At 36.9% G+C, this 25,770-nt stretch overlaps 2 protein-coding genes across 2 annotated transcripts; one reads left to right on the top strand and one right to left on the bottom strand.

Moving 5' to 3' along the window:
• Nucleotides 1-8,569: 8,569 nt before the first annotated feature.
• On the bottom strand, nucleotides 8,570-17,822 carry TPLATE (ARM repeat superfamily protein). The gene is made up of 6 exons (XM_087321960.1): nucleotides 15,998-17,822; nucleotides 15,539-15,903; nucleotides 11,754-12,057; nucleotides 11,240-11,362; nucleotides 10,458-10,910; nucleotides 8,570-9,358 (listed from the first exon to the last, which is right to left on the bottom strand). Exons 1-6 carry the CDS (start codon nucleotides 17,720-17,722, stop codon nucleotides 8,843-8,845), a joined length of 3,486 nt encoding a protein of 1,161 aa, XP_087178086.1. The 5' UTR covers nucleotides 17,723-17,822; the 3' UTR covers nucleotides 8,570-8,842.
• A 4,482-nt stretch (nucleotides 17,823-22,304) lies between these two features.
• On the top strand, nucleotides 22,305-25,126 carry LOC147861513 (multiprotein-bridging factor 1b-like). Its single transcript, XM_087323000.1, has 4 exons — nucleotides 22,305-22,576; nucleotides 24,063-24,146; nucleotides 24,252-24,334; nucleotides 24,445-25,126. The coding sequence occupies exons 1-4, from the start codon at nucleotides 22,435-22,437 to the stop codon at nucleotides 24,562-24,564; spliced, it is 429 nt and encodes a 142-aa protein (XP_087179126.1). The 5' UTR covers nucleotides 22,305-22,434; the 3' UTR covers nucleotides 24,565-25,126.
• Nucleotides 25,127-25,770: the final 644 nt, after the last annotated feature.

Here is a 25,770-nt window from a genome sequence, read left to right as displayed (position 1 = left end):
ATAAGAGATATCTATGGCGTAATAAAGAGGTGAGAAAATTAGGTTTCGAACCCAAGACATAGCGATGTACTATAGTGTAACAACTTACCACTAGAAGTTAGGCTAATTATGATGAGTCTGGGTGAGTGTGTGTCTAAGAGACTCTGTGTGTGTGTGTGTGTGTGTGTGTGTGTGTGTGTGTGACCAATGCAATCCTTGGTTTGCTTCGATCCTCACATGTGGATTGATCATTCGCCAATCCAATGCTTTGTTTGCTTCTCTCTTGACATGTGGATCAGCCATTCGCCCATCAAATGCTTTGTTTGCTTCAATCCTGTCATGCAGATCGATCGTCGCCAATCCAATGCTTTCTTTGTTTCTATCCTAACTTGCAAACGGATTGTCGCCATTGCCACCCACAAACCATCCATCGAATCCTTGCCCCATGGCACTCCTGATCGAGTCGCCTGACCAATGCATCTGCATTTGTTTTATTTGTCACGGTCACCAGTCTGTAGTTGTATGGCCTATTCCGTCTCGTTTTCACCCATATTACATCCACCATATGTTCGTTTGCACTGTGTACATGTACTCCCTCACTCAATCGTGCTCCTACGACGAAAATCTTGGGTACAGTCATCACCTATACCAAGTAGGTTGCTCATCTTCCAACTCCACCACGCCATAACTCAATTCTTGAGACTCGATCCTACACCTTAAACAAATTTTGGGACAAGTGCATGTCTAGTCAATAATGCGGTTGGATATCCCTCCATTTTCTTTATGTGAATGTGTGCATACATGAACCTATTTGTACGTTATCGTGCATTCATGTATATGATGTGATGTATATTTTCAAATAGAAACATTATGTAGAATTGTTTCCATGGCTTCTTTTCCCAACCAGATTAGTTGATCTTTTTATACCTTTCTTTGCTTTTTCCCTTAGTTACTCCTGGAATGACACAGTCTAATAAGGAGGATGATCTCACTATGAGTGATGACCTACATCATAACACCTTTTCATTGCAGAACATGTCATTTCCCCTTCCAATTGTTAGGACTTAGAAGTACGTCATGGCTATTTTTGTTGGAATGTCTTAGGAGCTTTGACTATTTTATTGAGACATTGAAGCCACCGGTATTTGTGGAACTTACAAGCCATCAATATTTTTGAGCTCAAAGTACAATGACTGAATATAGTAAAACATATGTGCAAGTATACTTATTGGATCATGCATAAGTGCAAATGTTTATCATATCTCCCATTTACGAATAATTAAACTTGGTTTAGCGAATACATTAATGCGTTCATTTCACAACAATAATCATTGAGCCTTTCCCGAATGAGTTATGAGAAACAAGTTTGATATATCATTTTCATTATGAATCTATTAGTATTATTTTCATGGGCCTTCATACAGTTCAAAATGCATCCATATCTTCATGAGGTATCTATCATACGTAATATGAACACAGTTGATGAATTAAATAGTACCTTTCCAACTTTCACAAAACAAAACAGTTGAAATCTCTGACAAAAAGTTTGCGACGACCATGGAAAGATTATGTAGAAATATTTTTTTCAACTACCTCGAGGGGAAGTTATTGACATAAGAACAACTCGAACTCCTAGTTGGCACAACACAATTTCAACAATGGCAAACATACTTTTTATGTCCACTGAAACTTTTAGTGCCCTTGGAAGGATACATTGCCCTTACGAATACAAGTCCACCATGAATCGATGCAATCGTAAATTTGTTGTACAAATGTAATAAAAGATCATTAGTATGTAACAATTGGGAAACATAAATGATATTGAAGCATTTTAAAACGTTCCTTATTGTTAGGTTACCCAACAGTAATATTTCACAATGCCAACTAGGTTAACATGGACTATTCTAGATAGTGTACAATTTTTAAATCTCAGTATTTTACCAACTTCTTTGTCAACATTTACAAAGCTCGATACAAATGCTAAGTTTGACTTTCCTTTGTCCTTAGTATGTTGCATATGTTCCTAATCTATTGGTAAGCAAAAAATACGCTAAAACCTATCCATACATTCACAACTGAATGGATTTGACGAGAGTAGCAAAGCCCAAAACAACTTATATACATTGGCTTTCTCTCTTTTAAATGATATGCATGTGTGATTTCCTTTTTCTTGAACTCATACATAGGTCATGCTAATACCACGTACACAATCATGCATGCCTTATAAAAAAATTCCATGCAAAAGATATAGTGAGATATTCAATGGCACTAATTTGGTAAAGTAAGACTTAGTTTGGAGCATCATGTCCAAAATCATGCATCGAAAGTAAAAATGAGGACCTTAGTCACCTCACACATGAAATCAATCTAAGTGCAATGAATATATATTCTTGAGAATTATTAAAGCTAATACATCATCCTTTAATCTCCTTTTACATTCATTTTAGAGGCGATAAGATGTAAATGTGTATACTTCACTTATTATTCCCCTTTATAGAATGCCCATCATTTCCTAGGATTATTATATTACAGGAATCCTATATCCTAATTCATAATCTATTGATTGTGGTAAATCAATCAATCAATCAATCAACAAATTATTGTTATGCATCTAGAGACTAAAGACGAATGAAACCTCAAAAAGAAAGAGACAACCTAACAAGATATATGGATTTCTTGTTTTAGGAGATCAACATCTGACAAACACTCAAGGTAAAATCAATGTCAAGAATTTGATCATTATGTTGGCCCTTTCCTTGCGGTCCCTATTTTGCTTTATAATGTCATTTTCATTTAAGTTTTTTATACATTGCCTTTATTTCACCAATAGCTTACATTATACATACACATAGAACTAGTGACAAGAAGCAATCAAAGTGCGTAATCCACGCACGTATGGCCTCAAAAGTATAAGTACTATGGGTGATAATGTTAATAACTTGCTTCCATGCTATTTTCAAGAGGGAAAGGTACGTGTAAAACACATCCCATAACATAAAATAGACAATGCTAGTTCACAAAACATATTTGTAAGGAAAGGATTAAAAACATTTCAATAATGGAATTATGTGATCTCATGTTTATCTACAAAAACATTTCCTCTCTTTCCCTTTCTTGGATGGATTCTCCACATTCGTTGCACCAAGGCTTCAACATGGAATAGAGAAATGGAACATCAATTCTTCAAGGTGTGTTTGTCCATGCACATGAACGATATGACATATATCAATACAAGATAGTCTCTTCTACCTCGAGTATTAATGTTTGTTTGTGTGTGTGTGTGTGTGTGTGTGTGTGTGTGTGTGTGTGTGTGTGTGTGTGTGAGAGAGAGAGAGAGAGAGAGAGAGAGATCTTTTGAACATCGATGGGAAATTGGTTGTGATCTATTACACGGGACCTATCCCATGACAAAGATTGAACTTGAGTTCTCAACCTCCTAGACATGATTGTATTTGGTGAACATTATTTGCTTTGTCTATTTTATTGCCTTTCCACACATTCCAAATTGTAAAATGGTGATACCAGGTAACGGATGTGGGACGACAATCTCATATTCCATTCTATGCAAAAGTGTTCTTTGACGGGTATTGATGGAAAATAGACTTTTGGTTGGTGGCTCTCAAACTTTGCCATATTCGGTACAAATACAATGTCATGTATAAATTCCTTATGTGCCTAGTTGTTACAACCATATTGGTTGTAACAGTTATGTTACACAAATTCTTTTTTTGTGTGAAGATTCACCTTGGTATTAATGGAAAGATGCCCAAAGGCTACAAAGAACTCATACATGAAAACATAACCATCATCCACCTTAGTGGACGATATCTCCACTTTATTCTCTCCCCAAAAAGAGGTGAAGACCTCTTTGCCTTTGTCCACATTAGTGCATCATTAGTTGAGATAAATTTGTTATGATTTTAGTGGACTATGGTTCAAGGTCTCATAGCTCTACCCTCATTGTCCATATATATTAGTGTTTGACTACCTAAGGAATTCGGCTCTATGGTACTATTTGAGCGCAAATGGGTTATTGTTTTTTTATATGCATGGAGTTCACATACACAACATAAGCTTAAAGGAAATTTGATGTGAAAATTTTCATCATAGAGTTTTGTGGGCTTTTTCCCTCAATGGAGTTGCCTTTACCTTTATATCATCTAATAACAACTCAGTGGGCTTATTTTACCATAAGATCAATATTGTATATTTGGAAGGCTCGATGTTTGAAGGTATTTCAAAATGTGACTGAAAGACCTGCCCAAATAATTTCGGGAATTTGGATAGATATTGTGCATAATATCAGAGGGTTGTTGGATAGTATAAAAGGTAATACGCACCAAGCGGAGCTTAAGGGTTTGGAGTTTCATGCCATATGGGACATAAGTATATTTTATAGATGGCTTTTTGATCAGGTGGAGTGGTTTTACTCAACACCAAAGTATTTATTTAAGCCGATGGTTAGAATTTAGAAAAATATAGGGGATCTATGGATATCTTGTATGTTTAGCCTTATGGCGTTTTCTAATACTAATACATATAGTATCAATTTTTTGGAAAAAAATAAAAAAAGATCAATATTGTAGAAAATCTCATTTGTTAGGGTTGTTTGGTGGAGATAGGAAAGTCAGATGTTTGCCCAACTCAATGGATAATGATATAAAGGATAATGTTGTCCAATGGAGACCAAATGGTCACATGTTCAACTCCTACACTTTGTAAAGTTGTGCATCCACGAGATTTGAAATAGGAACGAAAAAACAATAATTCTATAAATCTTCTCAAAGTTCAAGGAAATGCTTCAAATGTATCATGCGTGAAATTGAGTAGTGATTTCAATGCTACACTAGAATCCACATTAGGTTCATACACAAAGGTGCATAATATTCTTGAAAATGAGGGGAAGCATGTTATATAATGTGTTCAAAGGTTGAGCATTCAAGTAGATTATCATTACTCAAAACTCGCAAACGTATTTGAGGGAGTAAGTTATAACATGAATAATCAAAATTTTGAGGCCATAACATACAAAACCAATTAGATTACTCATCAATACCCCAACAACTTGTCTACTATAAGAGAGAATGAGCTCTAAAACGAATGAAAGGGATAGGACAAATTTTGAGTAAGGGGGATTCTCCCACATCATGACGCATGGGTTGAAGATGGTTTATTGGTTGCTCATAATCAAAAGCTTCACATTCTTCCATATTGTGACACATTATGCCTTCCAAAAATATCATATTCATTGTAGGATCTATTTACATGTCATCAAAGAGATGTATTACTTTCCATTTTTTGGAGCACTTATCGATGTCTTGCAATGATCTTGGCACCAAGAGTTTTTCTTTCATGCATTTTTAGAGCTTTTGTTCTTGCTTTGTTAGCATTCCAAAAAGTCGATGTGAAGGTTTGTCACATCATGTGTGTAAAGTCGTGATTGTGACAAGGTTCAATCCGATAATTCTTTATTCAACCATAATCATGTTATCAAAAAACTGATCATAAGAGGGTCATATACATGATTGCCAAATAATGATCCTCTCATTGTTGCTTTGATGTAGATTTATGTCTATACCATACCTTTTATTTTACTTATAATGCATGAGATACCCAGCCTTTGTTGTCTAATCACGATATAAACTCTCACCCATAATAGTGGTGTTTTGATGTCCTTTTATATTTTTTATGGCATGTGGGTTTCTCAAGAAAACCGATGATTTTATAGAAAAGAATACAATACTTTTTTTAAATTCCAATTCCCCACCAAGCCATCCATATTTGAGAGCATGACTCATTTGTCAAGGCATTTCAGTATTTTGATCAACCACAATTCAATTTATTTTCGTTAGATATGAAAGAATGTAAATGTATGTATACATATATACAAAAAAAGAGTGATGATGATAAATAGATGCCCTCAAGAGTTCTACAATATAGCTAAAGGGCCCAGTAAAATAGTTATAGAGAGAACCCCATTTGCTTATATAGAGGGTGTAAAACATGCATGGTTCATGGTTTTCTAATAGATATTGATTGGTCCTATAATCAAGTAAGGTGATATATATGTGCCATTTCACCAACTTGGAGAAGTTGTGTAAAGTTGATGCATTTGGTGATTGGTGGTTGAAAATATGTTTTCATGACGATGCATGCTTCACATTTACGAAGCATTGCTCATCCTCATATGATTGGGACAAGGTGTTCATCAATATGTAATATGCTCTAGTTGCAGTTGTGATCTTGGGTTCTTAATCATGCCTACCAACACGAAAGAGATGGATAGTTCATCTCACTTTCAATGGTATGGGTATGACAAGATGTGGTTGGATACCTTGCTACATTTGCTTTTGAGGCCTCCAATGTGTTGAGTTTATGTGGAAGTAGTAGTACCACAATTTGATGTCCCTTCCATTATAGTCCCAATTATCTACATGTGCATGTCTTGAGCATATCCTTCGTAGGTAGCTTGAATTGTGTCTACATTCTTTCTCTTAAACTATTTAAACAAAATGTTGTGTGCCCACAGCCCAACTAGAACTTTGCTTTTGTTTGTCTTTTATATAATGCTTACGTCAATTCCAATCTTTGATTGACATGCCTCCATGTCTTTCACTTGGACTACAAACTTATAGACTCTCACTGATGTGATGATTCGAGTTATTGAAACTATGCATTGACGAGATTAATTGTAAATATTACAATGTTCGTGGTCAACATTGGAGTAAGTGCTCTTTATGCAGATATAAATAACAAATGAAAAACATGTTTTTTATGCAAAGGTAAAGAACAAGTGGAAAGCATGTTACCCTTCTTCCTACATTGGTAGAGAATGGTTGTAGTTCGGTACAACGGGAAATTTTCGTGTGGCACTAGAGGAAACATATTGCAAATGTTCTATTATATGTAGTAATGTTCTAAGCTTTGGAATTTACACCTTGTAGCATTCGATGAATCTGGCAAATAAGAGTGCTCAAAAAACTTAAAGCGTACGATCTTAAAGTTATGTAACTAAAATTTACAAATAAATTATTATGAGCATCTTTATTCATATCATTTATTGGTTTTCAAGATCAGATCAATCTCATCAACACCATTCAACCTTTTATACTACTTTGCTTATTTTCAAGAGAATCAAATTACAAAACAGACACAATATCTTAGGACAGTGCAAAATGGGTTGAAATATAAACTTCATTTGTAAGATCACATGCGAAATGGATTTAAATATAAAATTCATTTGCAAGATCACACTTAATGAAGGTTAGGAACATTTTGGTTGCATGAAGCATTTTAATACATTGGGTAAAATCTTAGGACGACAAGCACAAACTTGAATTCATTTAAATGTTCATCTACCATTAGAGAAACGTCCACAAACCACTTCATGCCCAAAAAGGGAATAAATCATTTGCCTTTATACATTCAATACAACTTTATGCATAGAACTAAAACGTGTAAATGTGATTGGTTTTGTGGATTGTGTAATGAAAGGTCCTAAATTTGAGTTTAAAGCCATTAAGGGGTGTTAAAATAGTTGACATGTGAATTCAGCACTAAAAATCTAATAACATAGTTAAGGGTCAGCATGCAACCAAGCAATCGCATCCCATTAGTGGTTAAGATACATGAAGAGTTTAATCGAAGGACATGATGGGTAGAAGTGGAAGACAAAGACCATTTAGTGATCCTACAAAGGTAATATGTTCCTATTGGGGTGAGGGAATATGAAGGCTCATTTGTTGATACTATATGGAAGAAGAAAAATGGTGATGAATGACTTGTTAGGGTAGAACTTCAACATTCATATATTGAACACCCTTTGTAGAGGAAGATGGATAAGGCATAGAATGATTCATGCCAAAAATAATGAAAAGAGGTTTGTTAAGGTTAGAACCAACAATTATTGTAGATGCAGCATGGATTTTATGCCAAGAAAATTAACATACAAAGCAACAAGAGAGAAAACTCAAAGGGAAGTAATTGATCATACATATTAGTTAGGAGCTACTAAATCTAACTACATTAGACTTGAAGAGATTGGTATTAGAACTTGCAAATAGAAAGCAATGACTACACATATTAGAGTCCTTGAAGTTAGCAAGAATGATATGCAATTGTTTTAAGTTTTAACTATACCCAAATTTTTTATATTGCTAACAAGTTGTTTTGTTGAGGCTCCAAATTGGTCAGATTGGTGATCTTAATGTTGAGAATTTTCTAGACACATCTACACAAGAACAATACCTCATTACAACTTGAATGCATTTACTTTCTCCATCGACAAGTGTTTTAATATAGAAGTATTTACTTCTACATACTTGTTATATTCATGACGTGTAGGTGTGTTTCTGATTAATATAATTAGGATGATTATACATGGCTTATTTTTTGTTACATGTATCCCTAGACAATCACATGACCAATAACCAACTAATAAACATGCCTGTTTTTGCAGAGGGTTTGAGGTGCATCCTCCATTATTTCTTTGTTTTTAATCCTATAGATGCCAAGCTATATTCATATCCACCATTTGGCAAAGGTAGGGAAGCTTCTTTGTCAAAATATGTTGATGTTTTACTCAATGAAGTCAAGAATTATGGAGACATGCATTAGTTCTTAAACCAGGGAAAGCAATAGTATTTGCTTTTGCTTTTTTCATGATTTCCTCATCTCAAAAGAAACGGGAAATCCCCAGATCAAACTGCACGATGAAAGAGTCTCTACTCTTGTTTTTGAATAAGAATGAAGCATGTTAACTGTATGGAGGAAACCAAAAAATGAACCTTAAGAAAAAAAGCTCGGCAAACAAAAAATAGCCTTCCCTACCCACAAGAAAATGACACGTGTGTTTCCAAAGTACTTATAATTTAATAGAAGATTGGTTTGTGCGAAAGACTTCCCATTCTTGTAGAATTGCAGCTTGCAATGCACGATGCTCGATCTCTTCAGCACTAAATGTCGTAAGCGTCGATGGTTCTTTAGGAACTTTTGGTTTTTCCGTCTTTCCATCACCATCTTCAGGTGATGGTTCTTCATCTTCTTCTTCTTCTTTGGCTGGTGGTGGTGGTGGCCTTACAGAAGCTGCAGCTTTAAACACTTCCATTTGCTCCATTGATCTCTTCAGTTTTTCAGCTGCTGCTTGTTGAACTTCTTCCTCGGTAATATATGCTACAGCCCCATCTGTCAGATCATCCAGCCACTGCTGCAAATCTGATGTAATCTCGTTCAGTATTGATGCGGATGATGCTCGAAGAACAAACTTGCAAACCATGGTGGTTGTCTCATCCCCAAAGTCAACATTCCTGCTCATCTCACTAGCACCAAATATGACCATTCCTAAGAAGTCTCCATGCCAGGTCTTCGCAGCATAACACATCTGGAAAAGGCAAAATGGCAGAACCCAACACTTTTTAAGGCTATTCCCAATACACACCCTTAATTGGATCATCTACTTCTTCAATACTCATAAAATATTGTTTAGGGTTTTGGGGTTAGATATTTTTTGTTCAAGCTATTATGGCATGAGAATGGACAGAGGATAGCAGGAAAGAAGAGAAAATAGCCATTGAACAGTCGTGGGTTGAGCAATTGAGAGAGATGTTCAAGCTCTCAGCCCATCACTTTTCTAGGTTTTTGACACGGAAGTAAGTCCACCATTTTTCTTGTTTTTTGTCACATGAGGAGGTCCTTTCTAGTTATTCGATGGTGTATCATATCTGAACATCGTAGCCCCAGCGTAAAAATTGCATCTTTGAGTAATATCTTATGTGTAGTCTGTGGTCTTTTGTTAAGTATCTTAGTTCCATATAATAACACAACAGTTTTACCAAAAAAAAATACAGATGTTTCAGCCCTTTGGAATCTACTATGAGAGACAACGCAGAGCAGAGTGTAGCAATAACAAACAGCAGAAGAGATCATTCAATGTCATGAATTATTATAGACACGGTATTAACTTGAGCACAAATGCATAGGTAAAACAAACATATAGTTCATCGCAAAGCAGAGGCCATCCAGTTAAAGGATCTCATGTCAGTCAGTTATCATCAAGCACATTCATCTTGTGGTTTTGTTGGTTGAATTCTTCCTTCTGTAATTTATACCTTCCTAATAATCTTATTGGAGTTGCACAAGTGGGTGTTCAAGTTTTATGTTCGAGAAATGACTGTCTGTTGTCTCTTCGCGTGGGTCTGGGCGGCATTAAGTGTTTATAATGCCAAGATTTGTCTAATATTTAGTGGAGAATCCAGCATAACAGTGGTCTTCCTTCATGTTCTATATCACACGAGACCTATTTATCATCTCGTCTGAATTTTTACTTCGCATTTATCACTCTTTGAGAAATGCCACCCAACGTTTATCTCTAATCCAATCAATCACTAACAGTTTTTTTATATTTTTAGTATCTTTAAAACCAAGCCATGACTTGAAAAAGAAGATCATATATTAAAGGAAAATATGAACTCAAACCATACCTGAAATCCTGCCACAGTGCGTAGTATGTGTGAGGATACTTGGAAAATTGGTTTTGACGCCAGAGTTTTCAGGCCAATGAGGAAAGGAGGTGTACCACTCTCAACCGCAGCGGTTGCCTTGAATCCACTGCCCTCATATACATAAGCTCCAGTAAACTCACATATAGCAGGTAAACTAGGCCAAATTCTCAAAAATTCAACTGGTGAGCATTTGTGTGGCAGCAAAAGCTCAGTCAACGGAACTAAATAGGATTGACAACGCAGAAATGCTGGTTCTCCATAATCGGCTTTTAAGGTTCTTTTGTGCCTCACTCCATCCTCATCTGCAAAGTCTGCATCATCCATATCACCCACACTCGCACCACCATGAAATGGATAATACATAAGTTGCACACACAATGCACAACGTTGAAAATGTGATACTGTCACAGTTATGCTACAATGTGTAGGTTCCTGCATCAGCAAACAGAAGCCATTTGGATGACAAATCAAATGTATCCCTTTTCAATATACAGATTGTAAAGACTTAAACATTTACAGTTAAAAAGTGAGGGATATCCCCACATAAAGAGACAATTTATGATGATGTTAATCTGGATCTCTTAACAACAAGAAATGGAACAATACGAAATTGGCAGCTCATAAGAAAAAGTCTTTTCTATATTGCATGACTTTGAGACAATGTAAGAAACATCAGAATTAACCAAGGATCATGGCAGGGAGTCTTCCTTTGATTTTGGACACGTGGGTTTAGTAAAGATCAACAAGTTGAAAGTGCAAACCTGAGATTGGAGATGTTGAAGATTTCGAACAGCTTGTGGAGACCCATCCATGAACTGTAATGCACCAGTCAGACCAATGCGTACATCTACCCGATTTATCTCTTGCTCAGTCATATTCAAGACCTATAAATAAGAAAAGCATTAGATATTACAAATGTCCAATGTGAATTTCTTTATGAAAAGGAAGTGATTATGAAGAGCTTATAAACATATGATCGGGCATAAAATTCAGATTCTAATGGAAATTGGAATTGTTTTATTTCCTCTAGAAGCAGAAAGAAAGCATTTATTGGGATTTTTGTAGGTTTTAACCTTGATTAGAATCTGTAGTAGCTATCCTTTATTAGAAATTATATTAATTCCTCACGCTTATTTTCTTATCTATATTTTGTATCTTGATACTATTTTCCACTGGCTGCTCATCATGTTTGCACTGATAGAACAATCCAGTTCAACAATCTGTGCCAGAAAAAAGGAAACTCAAATTATCAAATAAAAAGGGACTGCAATCAACCTTCATATGAAGAGTCAAGCGACCATCAACATGATCCATCAAGTGATATGCTTCAACATAACATGGATCACTGCTTGCAGATAACGTGCGAGTCGTTGGAGGTGATTTTAAGAGTGAAGAATCAGCCCCCTTAGTAACCAGGAGAAACAATTCACTTGGCTCAGGCCTCCAAAGCTCTTGGACAGCTTTGCGGACAAGATCTTCAATTTTCCGGTCTTGTGCAGAAGATGCATCAAAAAACTGCACAGAGAGTTTGTGGTGACTGAATGGATAATCCCCTGTTGCACCTGCTGACCCTACCCAACTGTCAAATGTTTTATGCTTAATCATTAGCTTATTACTCAATCAGAAATCGGAATTTTGAACAAAGAAAACTGCTTCTATTATACAGTTCATTACATGTCACTAATTACAATTAATAAATGTGAATAATATCTTCAGAATTCCATTCTAATAAAACGCCTATAGCTATTAAATACATACATGGTGATTCATCGTTAACTCCCTACATCAGAGATCTCATATCCAAGAAAAATCAAATATTCTTGCCAATCTTTAGTGAAATACTCGAAACATGGTAATGTACTTATTGCACACATATACAAATCTCAATATGGAACTGTGGAACTCAAATCTCAATATGGGCCTATGGAACACAAAACAGAAATATATTCTCATGAACTTACTCATGGATACTAAAAGGGTGCCAAATGGCAAAGTGTGCTTATGATTCATTAAGTAGTATGCAATCAAGCGTCTTCAATCTCTTATGTTCAATGAAAACAATAATGGTTATGTCTTTCACCCTTACTTTTGAAGTTTGTGAGATGTACTTGAAATAGAAATCTACATTAATGTGCATTGTCAGCAAGGGTTAAGTAGACAAATCAATTGTACAATGTGAACCTCTGATTATTGTCCAAAATACTGAAAAAAAGTCCCGTTTAAAAAATAGAAGACAATGGATGAGGTTTATACATAAATTAGGAATGCTCAATATCCACCTTTCTCTCTATTTCCCTAAATGCTCCCCATTTTCATTATTTAATCAAACACCCTTGACTAGGGGTGGGGAAACCAGGGGCACAATAGGTGACACGTGGATCTCTATTCTGCCATATGCAATGACTTCGTGCTCATACCAGACTCACAAGGACTCCAGCACCACCTTGATGCATTACAGCAGTTTTGTTACCATTGAGATCACAATGAAACTAGGGAAGATCAAAGTGATGATCTTAACACCTCTTACACTTGGATGACCAGGAGTGTATTAGAGTTTACATACATAGCTAAGGCCATCAAGATTGTAACTTCACACACATACCAGTCACTTTTGTGAGGTCTAGTTCCACATGATGACAGCAACTGAAATCATATTGACAAAGAGATGTGCTTCTTTAGGATCTTTGGAAGAAGCATGCTTCATTCACTTCAAGAGCCGTGGAAAAAGTTTTGGTTGTTCACATATAGGTCCCATTTTGCAGTAATTTATGGTGCAGAGATAACGACCACTGAAGCCTCTGGGAATGAAAATGATGTTCTATTACAGACCATTCTGATCTTGATGACTGGTAGCTTTCTAGTTCGATCAAATTACATGGACATACACCTCTCTGGTCACCTATGTACATTACATCAGCTTCAGGTGGAAACAGCTCGATACCTTCATCAAGTGCACTGACAAAGGCCAGTTGATTCACAATGCCGCTTATGCCATGATGCGTCAGAAATAGAACACTACACATTTAGATGCTCAACTTCGCATGACTTCAGGACACATCCTCCCCCATGACCAGTCCACCTTCTAGAGCTTGTGGGAGCCCCAGAACAGAGAGAGTTGTGACTACTCCTGCTAGAGCTCTTCAATCGTCAAAGTAATTAAAAGAGTAGATACTAGGCCCTACACAATGTTACAACTAGCTATTAATGTAAGCATATGATAAGGATAACATAGATAAGACAGGAGAGAGGAGAGAGAGAAATAAGGGTGCCAATCCACCCAACCACCCCAAGCGAAGGGATCGAGAAGGACTTGAGCCTCGATCAGCATCCCATACCACCGCCGTGGCGTCGAGTCGTACCTGGTACTGTCCCGCTCGCTACAAGATCCACCACAAGGACAGAGTCTCAACGTAGTTGATAATGTGTCAAATGAGGGTAGCTAGGCCTCATATTTATAGCCAGACCTAAGGCCCCCGAGCAAGTTCACACTTGGCCTTAAAGGGTTGTCTCAATCCCAAGGATTAAAAGTAATCCTTCCCTTCTTTACACTCTTGTTTAACCCTCACACTTTATATCCATGTGTATAGAATACTACGGTAAAATCTTACCACAGGATATTATATGGTCATGCCCGTAACACACAGCAGTTAGTCACCGACTATTTTGACCCTCCACACCTTTCAGCTATTGTTCTACTAGTATTCTCAAATCCCTCTACAACATGCATTGGGAATATGAGCATGTTTGAGGTGTGACTCCAAAGAGCCACTGAGATTTCTATATTAAACCATAGAGGAGATTTGAGAGGCAGATATTACAGTCAGATTCAGTCTATCATCACTCACTTTCAGGATCTACTTCTGTGATCCTATGATGAGGCACAGATACCTAACATGATGCAAAGACCTATGTAAATCATCTTAATATACTGTGTCATTAATAATCTTATGTTGGATGTTGTATCATGCACCTCTTTGATAGCCTTGTTCAGTACCTATCACAAGGATAGCTTTGTCATTTATTTAGTAGATGATTTTGTAGTTTTTAGTTCACCTAACACAGTCTTGATGTCATGATTGGTACAGTTTGTTATCTCGTAGGCCATTTCAGCTACACAGAGAAGGTGGTATAACCTTTCTTTCATTTTACAGTTCCATGCTAGTATCCAAATTGACAGCTGCAAAAATAGGGTCTTGTCTCCAACATTTCAAAGGGGTTGCAATAGATCAGGCAAATGCAATTTGACAAGCACATAGACTACATCCATCTGAACCACAACCCTGTCACCCTTGTTATCAACAAATCAAGGTATTATCACCACACGCCATCAAAGATTGTTTCCTCACTTTGGAGACCTCTCCATCTTGGATCTCTGCACATTGATCTTTCCAAGACTGGAATTTCAGTTCATCTAAGCTCACAAGGTTAAGTACTTAGCTAATGGGAACATCTTATATTGTAGGAAGTTTTACTAATCTAGCTATATTTATTTTCGTTTATTATCCAAAATGAGACATTAGTTTAAGATATAATCTCTTATTCGGTCTCATTTTGGCCTCTTAAAATATGTAATGTATCTTCCTTTCACAGAAGACAGGGGTACCTGTTACCCTAGGCAGTATTATTAATCTAGCTATATTTCTTTTAGCCTTTTAAAAGACATTAATATATTCTTTCTCTCATTATACAACATATCCCAATCCTCAGTCAGTTCCACCACTAAAGTTTTAGCATTCCCACTGTTTCAAATTAAGAATATTCCATTAGAATCAACTCAAATCTTTTTCTCGACAAACACTTCAAGGGACACAATTTCAAGCAGCAATAATTATTATTATACTGCAAGCACCTAATGTTGAAAAGAGAAAAAAACACTGAATATGTGAAAAGAAACTTTTGAACTCCCTTCACTAGCACTATTTCTTAATAAAATAAGATCAATTAATATCTGAGCTTAACCAATGCGTAGAATAGACCACTGATGTCCATCAGTCTGATATGCCTGAAATCTATTGTAAGCCACACCTCATGGAACCCAAATCTGGTGAAGAAATTCTAACCTGGACTCCGGGTGCTTTAAAGTATGCTGAAATATCTGTAAGATCAGACGACATTGATGCTTGCTGACGGAGTCAGAGAAAGTGCTATTGCGAAAATCTTCTAATTCCTTTGTGAATAGCTGCGCAGCTCTAGGATACCGTGAACCAAGATGTTGAGCACACAGTAATACTGCTTGGACATCCTGAAGCCTGTTTGTTGATACATTCAATGGTGAATCGCCATTGAAAAGCACTTTGTGAACATTTGCAACAACTATGTTGAGAGGATCTTCAGGATCATCTGCAAGAAGGGGATCCAGACCATGCAAGTCAAAATGCTCTCCAAGTGCCCAAATCAGTCTTGCCAAAAGCCTTGATGTGGATACCTGATCGTCATAAATAGCCAATATAGCCATGTTCAATTTGATAATATTACCAACCAATTATTAAAATATATTTTTTCATCTACAAGAATATTACCTCAGATAAGTCTTTCACTAGTTCACGCTGTAACATTTGGAGACGAGTTTCATTCAAAATCTGTTCTTGAGTTGCTCCATCTTTAATTTTCTTTACTCCCCCTCTTGTATCATAGATATGGCATAGCCTCACCAGAAGCTTGAGGTAACAATCCATAGCATAGGTTCTTCCTTCACAATCCCATTTAATACAAGGCTTACAAACTTCCACAACCTCAAGGGCAGTCTGAGTCCAACTCATAGCTTCATAACCTGCACCATATGCTAAGGCACCAATCACCCTACTTTCAGTTCCTGAAGAAGTTTGCCTCGGAAGAGGTAATGAGAGCTGAAAACAACTTTCTACTAAACATGCAACTAGCTCCTCTCGGAAGAGGCTAGAGCTACTTGCATTTGTGAGATCCTCTTTCGTCTTTGGGTCTTCAAATAATGATGCAATATCTGTTCCAGGAAGAGGTTTTTGACCTCTCCTCACACTCTCTCTCGCAAATAAGTCTACACACAAAGCTGTGCGACAAATGCATGCTAATGCATGCATTCGATCAGCCTCGAGCCTTAAATTCCTTACCATTGTCAGCAACCGTTTAAACAAAGAAACTTGCATGTGTAAATCAAGGAGTTGAAGATTCTGAACTACTGCCTTAACAATACTTTCTCGACCAGCGATATATTCCTGCCGATCCCATAGAGTCAAAATTGCTGTAATGGACGCTGATGCCCACTCGGGTTTTCCTCCAGGAACATCAGCAAGTGAAAGCAGATTGATTCCCACTTCAAAGACCAATGCAGGATCTAAAGAGGAAAGGAATGGTACCAAGTGTGAAACCAGATCTGAAACAGCCAATATCCTTTCAGCATTCACAAAGTCTCTCTCGCCCATAGGACCTCGAGGGCTACCATCTCCTCCTGAAATGGCTTGCATTTCTTCCACCATTCCAGTTGCAACAGCTTTAATAGCAAAAACTAAGGGTTGCACGGTTGAACCAAAGCTCTCAGTAGGAAGCACTAAAGATCGAGCCATGAGTAGGTTTCTCTTTTCCCATACAAATTTGCACATGGAAATGACCCAATTGGATCGAATAGCTAAAGAAGCTTCAGTAGAAATGAGCCTATCACCTGCTAGTCGGCTCATTCTCTTAGTACTAAATTCCAGAAATAGCCTTCCAACTGCCTCAAAAGCTACCCGAGAAACCGCATCCGATACATCAAGCATAGTTTGACCAATCTGCATCCACCAATTACTAACCTTGTCCGACAAAGGAGCACTTGATTCACATAGTGTAACCACATCATCTCGTGCAAGAATACATCCTAATGTCTCAGTTATTGCATACCGAAGGTGTTGATTGTCACTAGTGATACAATTCGAGATCTCTTTATTACAATCGGAAATGAGCTTCCCAAGGCGCCAAGAGGGGATGGCGCCCAAAAAGGAAACTCCGGCGGCGGTGACATCCGGATCAGGAAAGTCGAAATCATTCTTAATTCCACGACACACGGTTTCCCATTGCTCGGAAGTAAGTCTAGTTCCTCTAATAAGGTCAAAAGCAAGCTTTTTGCATACTGCATTTGCAGGGCTGGCTATGATCTCATCACAAGCAGATCTAGAAACAGAGGATACGTCCTTACCTGCTGCGGCGAGCTGAAGTGCGGTAAGGAGAGCTTGTGATTGTCTCAGAGCATCGTTGGAAGCTAAATCTAACCGGATCTGAATCATCGAATCCATGATTGGGCGTAATCAATCTCCTCCTCCCCCCTCCTCTTTCCCTCTGGCGGCGATGATGTGAATCGCTGGGTACAGAGAAATTCTCCTGCTGCTCTGTTCTTCTTCTTTCCTTCTTGTTCCTCTGGTTCACTGCCATAACAAAGTCATGAAGAAATCGATGCCGATGTGGCACACAATTATTGGAAGCCGATGCTGATGTGGCACACCATTAATTGGGCACGACGCAAGGCGGCCCCCGAGACCTGGTCGGATACAAAACAAAGTCATGCAAACCGATGCTGATGTGGCACGCACTTGTTCGGTCGCAATTCAAGGCGGTGCTGATGTGGCATCAAGTTATATGACCCGGAAAATGTAAGAGCGTAGTAATAATTCTGCCACTTTTCGCCCGGTCCAGACTTGGCCGTATACAAGATTGATGTTGATGCGGCACACCATTGTATGGAATGCATGAAGAAAGTGGGTAGATCTGAAAAGTGGTCTTGCTTATAAATAGACGGGATCAAATGTCTTATGATGGAAGTTTGTGCTCACGTGGTACACAATTATTTGATGCAAAGGCATGAAGAGTGTTATAGAGGTTGATTTAGCTCTTTAGCGGGCCAAGTCTCGATTAGAAACTTTGAATTCGATTTGATCTTTTTCTTATCACCTCGAGATAGATTGGATAGGGAGACGTGTGCAATACGATGCCAAAGAATCCACCGATTTCGCCTATGGATACGAGTTTTTCCCAACAAACAAATCACCATGAAACTTGTTGAAACACACATTGGCTCTAGAAAAATGTGGCTCATTTGAGCCGAAGCAACCCTATGTTTATGTGGACATGGATGGTACACAAACTAGAAAGTTGTGGATATCAACAAATTTTGCTTAAGCCATTGTTAATACTAATTGTCGAATGAATATCCATGCTCTTTGACATACGATTTTGGACATGAAAAGGTTGCAGTTTTCTTAATGCTAGAAACATAAGATTAAACTATCCACTTTCACATACATATTTATTACGCTATATATCACTTATCTTCATCTACATGCCACATTAGTATATTGAACATTTGACATGACCATCTCGATTGTGGCCCAATCAGTTTGCTTCTGCCTTTTTTTCACGAATCGTTGTTACGTCATACATTGCATCTCATAATTCACATGGTACATTGGTATATGGACCTAACAACCCTACAATCTCCAAACATTTGATATAATCATCTCACATATAGCTAAGTTGCATGAAGTCAAATGTTCAAATGGCAAACAACGAGGTGGGCTCTAACATGTGTTGATGTGAGTGGTTTTCTCATTTGGCAAGGAATATAGTTTTATAATTAGGTGCAACATGTAGTGTATTGTGTCAAGCATGGGACTCCACATTTTTCCATGTCATGTATACATTGGTGTTACAAAAAGGCCTCATTCACAAAGGAATATATTGATGCAGCATTAAACAAGTGTGTTGCATCCCATCATCCAAACCATTTTTCCATATATTGTATCCAACTAGAATACAATTTTTTGCTTTATGTGTCTTTTAGATCTTTTTCCTTGGTCTCAATTATATTTTAGGTAGACAATATGAGGGACGTTTTTGAACCTTAAGCATGTATTCAATAGCCCTTTATATGGCCATGATGTTAATGGGAAGTGATATTACCTGAAGAAGCAGGAGGATATATGGCGTTTGTTTATTGACTTGGGGAAACAACGATAATCAATTGGGTCTTGGTTAATGGTTATTGATAGTCATCCAAATTATTGTTTGACTTGATGATCGCTCGAATCTCAATCAACGATAATCAATTGTCAAGTTAGTTATTGTACAAATCTCAACCATCGATAGGGTTATTTTTGTCTACTTATGAATATTGCTAATGAATTCCACACACCTCAACAATATTGTCTGTAAACAAAGAACAAATGTAAAACTAAGGAAAGAAACAAAGGAAGAAGGACAAGGACAATATAATAGAGAGACTTAAACATCAATGTTAAAAGGCCCAAGGGCACTTGTAAGTATCTAATGCTATAAAATGAGACTTAGATAAGTACTTTATGCATTTGCCCAACATTTTAGAGAACTTGAGATATACCTTATGCTTCCCCTAGTCCTCGCAACCTTTTAGGTTATGATATGTATTCTAATATTCTTCTTTGCTATTGTAATACTGAAGCTTACACATGAAATGTTTGGGTTGATTTTAACTTTGACCTTCTAATCCTGATGATCATGCTTAAATTTTCCTTTGTTGCATATTTCCTGAATAGTTAACCTATAGTGTTTAAGAGTGACTACATGAGTTTAAACTTGCTTGTATGTATTTAGGTATTAGGATTAGAGCTTACTTTGTTCATTCTTTAGTGCTTGTTCATAGGCTCATGAGTGTATTGACACTCGCTCCTACTTGACTTGCCAACAAATGAGTAGAGGTTGTCTTCTACCCTATAGATCTTGGTAAAATGTTAGTTAGGTAAGACAACTATCAAGAACAATGTATGATAAAGTCTTAAAATTCTCCACAACAATCAACCATCAATTGTCATCCATGTTATCATCCGACTCTCGAGTCTCAACCATAAGCTTGATTATTGCTCAACTCTTGAAGACCACTCATCAACCATCAATTGTGTTATCGCTCCACTATCAACCGTTCGTTTGACTATGGTCCCACGTCTTTATGCACTCTTGTGTGAGTGTTTTTTTGCTACATTCTTCACATTCGTAATCATTTGTCTTCTTCTTCGTCACTTGTGTGATTGAGAGTGGCATATTCAATGTGTTGTATCACCATCAGGGGGGTTGTTGCCCCAATAGCAATAGTGTATTGATGGTTTCATTAGTTGTAATGTGACTTTTCCCATAGTGGCAACCCTCGAATGGTGGTGGCATACCTCTTAGCATTGACAAATCCGTTGATAATGACAACCCAATAATGATGAAATTATTGGCAATATTGGGATATTGACAATCACATACGATGTGTTGATTCCTAGATTGAAGAGTCATGTTTTGATGATGCGAGTAGTAAGATGATTCCAAAGAGGTACAATGTTATGCTTATGTAATGACTTTCTTTGTCAAATTATATTGTTTATATTATGTAACATTGAGTATTTAAGCAATGATAGTTTTTTAGTTTTTACTTGATAGTTCACATTATGTATTTGCTTCAAGATTATGTAGGTATCAAGTAGGAATACATTAAGTACCTATGCTCCTAAATGCCATGGTCTCAAGTTACTATTACATTATTCGTAATAGTCGAAGTGCACAACATATGGGAGATGTGTCCCATGGTATTAGAAGGATCTACATGAAATCAATGGATAATTGTATTACACATTATCAAGGACATCATAAGAAACAAATGAATAGGGTCAAAGATTTTTCTCAACTAAAATGCAAGGGTTCAAACTGGACCAACACACATTCTTCTCTACTCAGTGGGTGTGGATAACATGCTTTTGCTTTTCTACGCCAGATGTGGACAACTCCTTTGTATTGGGGACGTCTGTGATAGTGTGATTGAGATGTTTGGAAATGGCCTAGGAAATGATGAATAGATTTTGAGGCACGTTTCAATCTCGTTCCTTCCTTCCTCTCTGCAACTTATTTATCAAGACAAGGAGGAGTGCCCTTACTTATATTATATTCTTCACTTATCTTCGATGTTGTTGGAATACGAGATAAAGCAATGAGGACAGTGGGAACAAGACCTTTTGGTGGTGGGACCTTGGACCGTTTAAGTGTTGGTCCTGGGGCACCTATCCTAGCACATTCTTGCTTGCTAAACCCAAGTTGCCGTTAGCTAACTGCCTACCAAACTTGACCTGCTTTCATCTTGGGGCCTAACCCACTTTATTCCTCGTCGTTGAGGGAGCAACAAATTGTAAATGTCAATTCAATATCCTTTACAACAACCTGAAAGGTTATCTTTATTTAATTTGTATAAGATTGGTACATGAGCACATTTAGTGTGGTATGTGGCTAGATATTAGGCCTCCAGAAAGCGAAATTAACACTATTGTGGGTGGAAAGATTATTATCTTTTAATAGCAAGGAATCATCATTATTGGGTATTTCAGACACTTGCTAAAATTTATTTACAAATTAATTCCTATCTTACTGCATCTGACATACCTCCAATAAGCATCAAGGCTTTCCATCAGACAAACATGTACTCTTCTCACATGTGAGTCTTCGATGGCAGATGGAGTACTTTTTGAGCCGCCGGTGCAAGGCAGGCTTCTGTCACACACGAGTTAGAGTATGTGGAGAGGCCAAGTGTAAGCGACACGATGAGTCGGATGGGCATGAACCGGACATTTCCCCCGAGCATATATATGGGTTTCATATAGGAAAATTTGGATGGGTTGGCTTCTTCTGCTTCTGCTTCTACTTCTTCCTCCTCTCAATGGATTTCATTTTAAATTTTTTCAAAACACGCCAGAATTTCAAAAAAGAGAGTAAAAGTGTATAAAACAGATAAAATAAATACATAAATAAAAATATGAAGGAAGTTTCGAGAAAGTTCGAGAGACTTCATCTTTTTCGTGCAGAAGAAGGAAAGAGAGAGATCAAAGAAGCAAAGAAAACGAACGAAGAAGCCAGAGAGACACAGAACTAACAGACAGACAGACAGACGAACGTCGAAGAAAGCATCTCCATCTCCATCTCCATCTCCATCTCCATCTCCATCGCCATCGCCATGGCTGGAATTGGACCTATCAGGCAAGACTGGGATCCTGTCGTTATCAGAAAGAAAGCTCCAACCGCCGCCGCTAAACGAGATGAGAAGACTGTCAACGCTGCAAGACGTGCTGGAGGACCTATCGAGACCGTGAAGAAATGTATGAATCTCTCTCTTCTCTTCTTCCCCTTCTCCATTTCACATTCCATTTCCTTCTTTCTTTCGTTTGTTTATCTCAAGGCGCGAGTAACTGTATTTCCCCTTGTCATTCTTATTTCGTCAGTTATTCCACCATGATCTATATTTTCTCGGATCGTGAAGTAGTTCATGTTTTCGTGCTCCTTGCTTCATATTTTCGTTTGATCAGACAGCAGAGAAGTTTACGTATTCTTTTTCCTCTTGCGTAAATTATTTATTTCGAGGCGGTGGAAAATCGTGTTGTCTCTTCTTTCTGTTGACTGATCAGCGATGATGCTTATGTATTCAGCCTTTCCTTTCTCTTTCTTTTTATGCTTTTCCTTCCAATCTCTCTCTCGAGCCAGGCAGTCAAGTTTCCGCCTTCCCTTACATTTCCGCCTGTTCATATTTTGTTCTCTTACTTATCATCTTTTGATACGTCGAAGAAAAAACGTTCTTGTGTTTACTTTTTGGTTCGCTGATTTCGCGTTTGAATTGATCCGATTTCTTCAATTTTCATTTACTTACATATTTCCCTGGAAGTTGATTAATTTGTTCAGAGTTTTCGATTTGAGTCATTTGTTTCTTTAGGAAGGGATAAAATCATTACCTGAGGCAGAAGAAGATTCATGATTTCATTTTTTCCATTGATTCACTTTTATCTTATGTCCTTGTAACACACATTTGTTTATTATCTGAACTGCGTGAGATTTAACTGTCGGAAAAAGGTGATACTACGGTTGAAATGATTTTCGTGTGCTACTAATCCTGTTCAGAGTTTTTTTTCTATTGCATCACTTTGTGAAATATGTTGAAATGTTTTCAGTAAGGAAGGGGTTTTGCTCGAAAGCTAATCTTTATTTATGTTAGACTCCGAAAGTTGTGGTAGTGCTAATTTCTTTTTGAAGGAATTCGTGGGTGTGTTTAAGAGTAAAAGAATAGTAAAGTGCTGTTGTTTTAGGCTTGTGGATGGCTCTAGGGATGTTGAGATGATGAGTGGTAATTATGCACAGCCAATTGATTGCATCTTAAATTTGTATCATCCATCTGCAAAACTTAAAATATTTAAAGCCAACTGTTAATCAAATTGAACCTTTAAGAGCAATATAGATGTTTATGAACTATTACTGAAGAGAAAAGGTGCTGTGTTATAAATTTGATCCTCATGATGGCTTTGCAAGTTAGTATTGGTTTTCATACTTAATTACAATGAAGACTTCTAAAACAATTTTTATGACAAGTCTTCAGATCTATTGTAAAAGACTGAATTAGCTATTTTGCATGTTTGAATTAGCGACATTAATAATAGGAGTGAATTAGTGGTTCAACATTTTATTTATTGCGATCTTTCATCTTTTGCTCAAGATATTAGGGTAATACAATGAATCTAGTGTTTTTGTGCATCTTGGATGGAGTAAGTATTGGTTATTTATGTTCCTTTTGATAATTATTTTTATATTTTGTAATAGTTAATGCGGGATCCAACAAATCATCTACTATTACCCCTGGACTGAATACAAAAAAACTAGCTGAGGAGACTGAAGAACTTGCTCGTAAGTTATGTTAAATTTTTTATGTTTATTACACATAAGTGTATGTTCAAATCCATTCTAAATTTGCTGTATTGTTCTGTGTTTTCCCCATGTTTCCTCTTCTAGATGAGAGAGTATCTTCAGATCTTAAGAAAGCAATAATGCAAGCTCGTCTTGATAAAAAGCTCACTCAAGCAGAACTTGCGAAGGTACATTAATAGGATTTTGGTTTTTTAGCATGATTTTTTATTCTCATAATACTCTACTCTTGTGTTGATGATTCCTCTTTCTTCTCAATATGCTTTATTTTTACTCGCAGCAAATTAATGAGAAACCCCAAATAATACAAGAGTATGAATCTGGTAAAGCAATACCTAACCAGCAGATCATATCCAAGTTGGAGAGAGTGTTGGGAACAAAGCTCAGGGGAAAGAAATAAAGCGAATAGTCTTGAAAAAGCTGTACAGTTTGTGTAGTGTGCTTGGTTACTCTTGACGTGTTAGAGAAATAGGCTTTTAACTTAACAGAGGATGTATGTGTCATTCAAATACTGTGATCTGGATCGGCACTCTGATAGCTTTTTCATGCCTTGGTCATGTTATGCACATCTGTATTAGTGCATAGAAAACACCTGGAGCAGATATGAGCTAGCCAATGTTTAAAACATTGGTGCTCCATCACAACATGGTCCCAGGTCTCACATTGGTTTGCCTGAATATGTAGTTGTGAATATAGGTCTGGATATCCAATATTAATGTATAGTGTGACTTTGCAGACATCTATTCATTTGCTTGTTATGACTTGCTATATTATAGACTAAAAATTTGTTTGTTAGATAGACCAGGTATCATATAACATATTGACATCACTTGTATGGAATTCTGCAAGCCTGGAATTATTTATCAGCTTTTCATAATTTATGAGTTCAGATGCAACAAATTAGTGCCTATTAGCTTGTCATGGCTTTGAAGAAAACTGAAAGTTTATTTCTGATCTAATTTCCAATGCCTTGTTAATTGAGGTTTTTGGAAATTGAGTTTGTATTATAATATTTTAAAATTGGTTTAGTGCAGATTTATTTTTTGAAAGCAAGCTTGATCATGACTATTGAGTGTAATTAGACTTAGCTTTTTCTTAATGATGACATAAAAAATTATTATGCATAGAAAGGAGAACACAAGAAATAGACTTTTGAAGAACTTTGGAATGTATACCTATGAAGGATTGATAGTATTCAGGTAAATGTGTTACACCTGGTGTTAGTGTGAGATATGTATTTTACTGTCATCCTGTATTGTGGCAATTAATGTTGCAATATTCAGATAAAAGCTTAGCTTGCAGGGATTTGGAACTTACAAATTCTATATTAACAGGATGTTTTAACCAATACGCAAGAGTTAAGAATCAATAAAAAAATCAAAACATGGTTCACATGTTTATCCAATATACAACGGTTAAGAATTAATAAAAATTAATAAATAAAGAACAAAACATGGTTCAAAATATGGATGTAGCAGATCTCTTGAAGCTTTCAATTGATGCCTTGAAATATGCTGTTAGTTGTTACTGAGGAAAGGTTAATGGAACACTAAGGAATAAGAGAATATTGCATTGCAAACATAAACGTTGAATGTTGGGTTTGATA

Source organism: Azolla caroliniana, unplaced genomic scaffold, assembly GCF_043228905.1.
Source record: "Azolla caroliniana isolate FFs.n. ecotype wild unplaced genomic scaffold, voAzoCaro1.0.p SCAF_7, whole genome shotgun sequence".
NCBI lineage: Eukaryota > Viridiplantae > Streptophyta > Polypodiopsida > Salviniales > Salviniaceae > Azolla > Azolla caroliniana.
Note: the sequence above shows the minus strand (reverse complement) of the source record. Positions and strands in the feature narration are given on the sequence as shown.

Coding starts and splice junctions, on each gene's coding strand:
- TPLATE (XM_087321960.1), bottom strand. CDS start 17,722: ATGGATTCGATGATTCAGATCCGGTTAGATTTAGCTTCCAACGATGCT. Junction 15,904..15,997: donor TAGTGAAAGACTTATCTGAG/GTAATATTCTTG, acceptor TATGACGATCAG/GTATCCACATCAAGGCTTTT. Junction 11,363..11,753: donor GCTTGACTCTTCATATGAAG/GTTGATTGCAGT, acceptor TCTTATTTATAG/GTCTTGAATATGACTGAGCA.
- LOC147861513 (XM_087323000.1), top strand. CDS start 22,435: ATGGCTGGAATTGGACCTATCAGGCAAGACTGGGATCCTGTCGTTATC. Junction 22,577..24,062: donor TATCGAGACCGTGAAGAAAT/GTATGAATCTCT, acceptor ATTTTGTAATAG/TTAATGCGGGATCCAACAAA. Junction 24,147..24,251: donor GGAGACTGAAGAACTTGCTC/GTAAGTTATGTT, acceptor TTCCTCTTCTAG/ATGAGAGAGTATCTTCAGAT.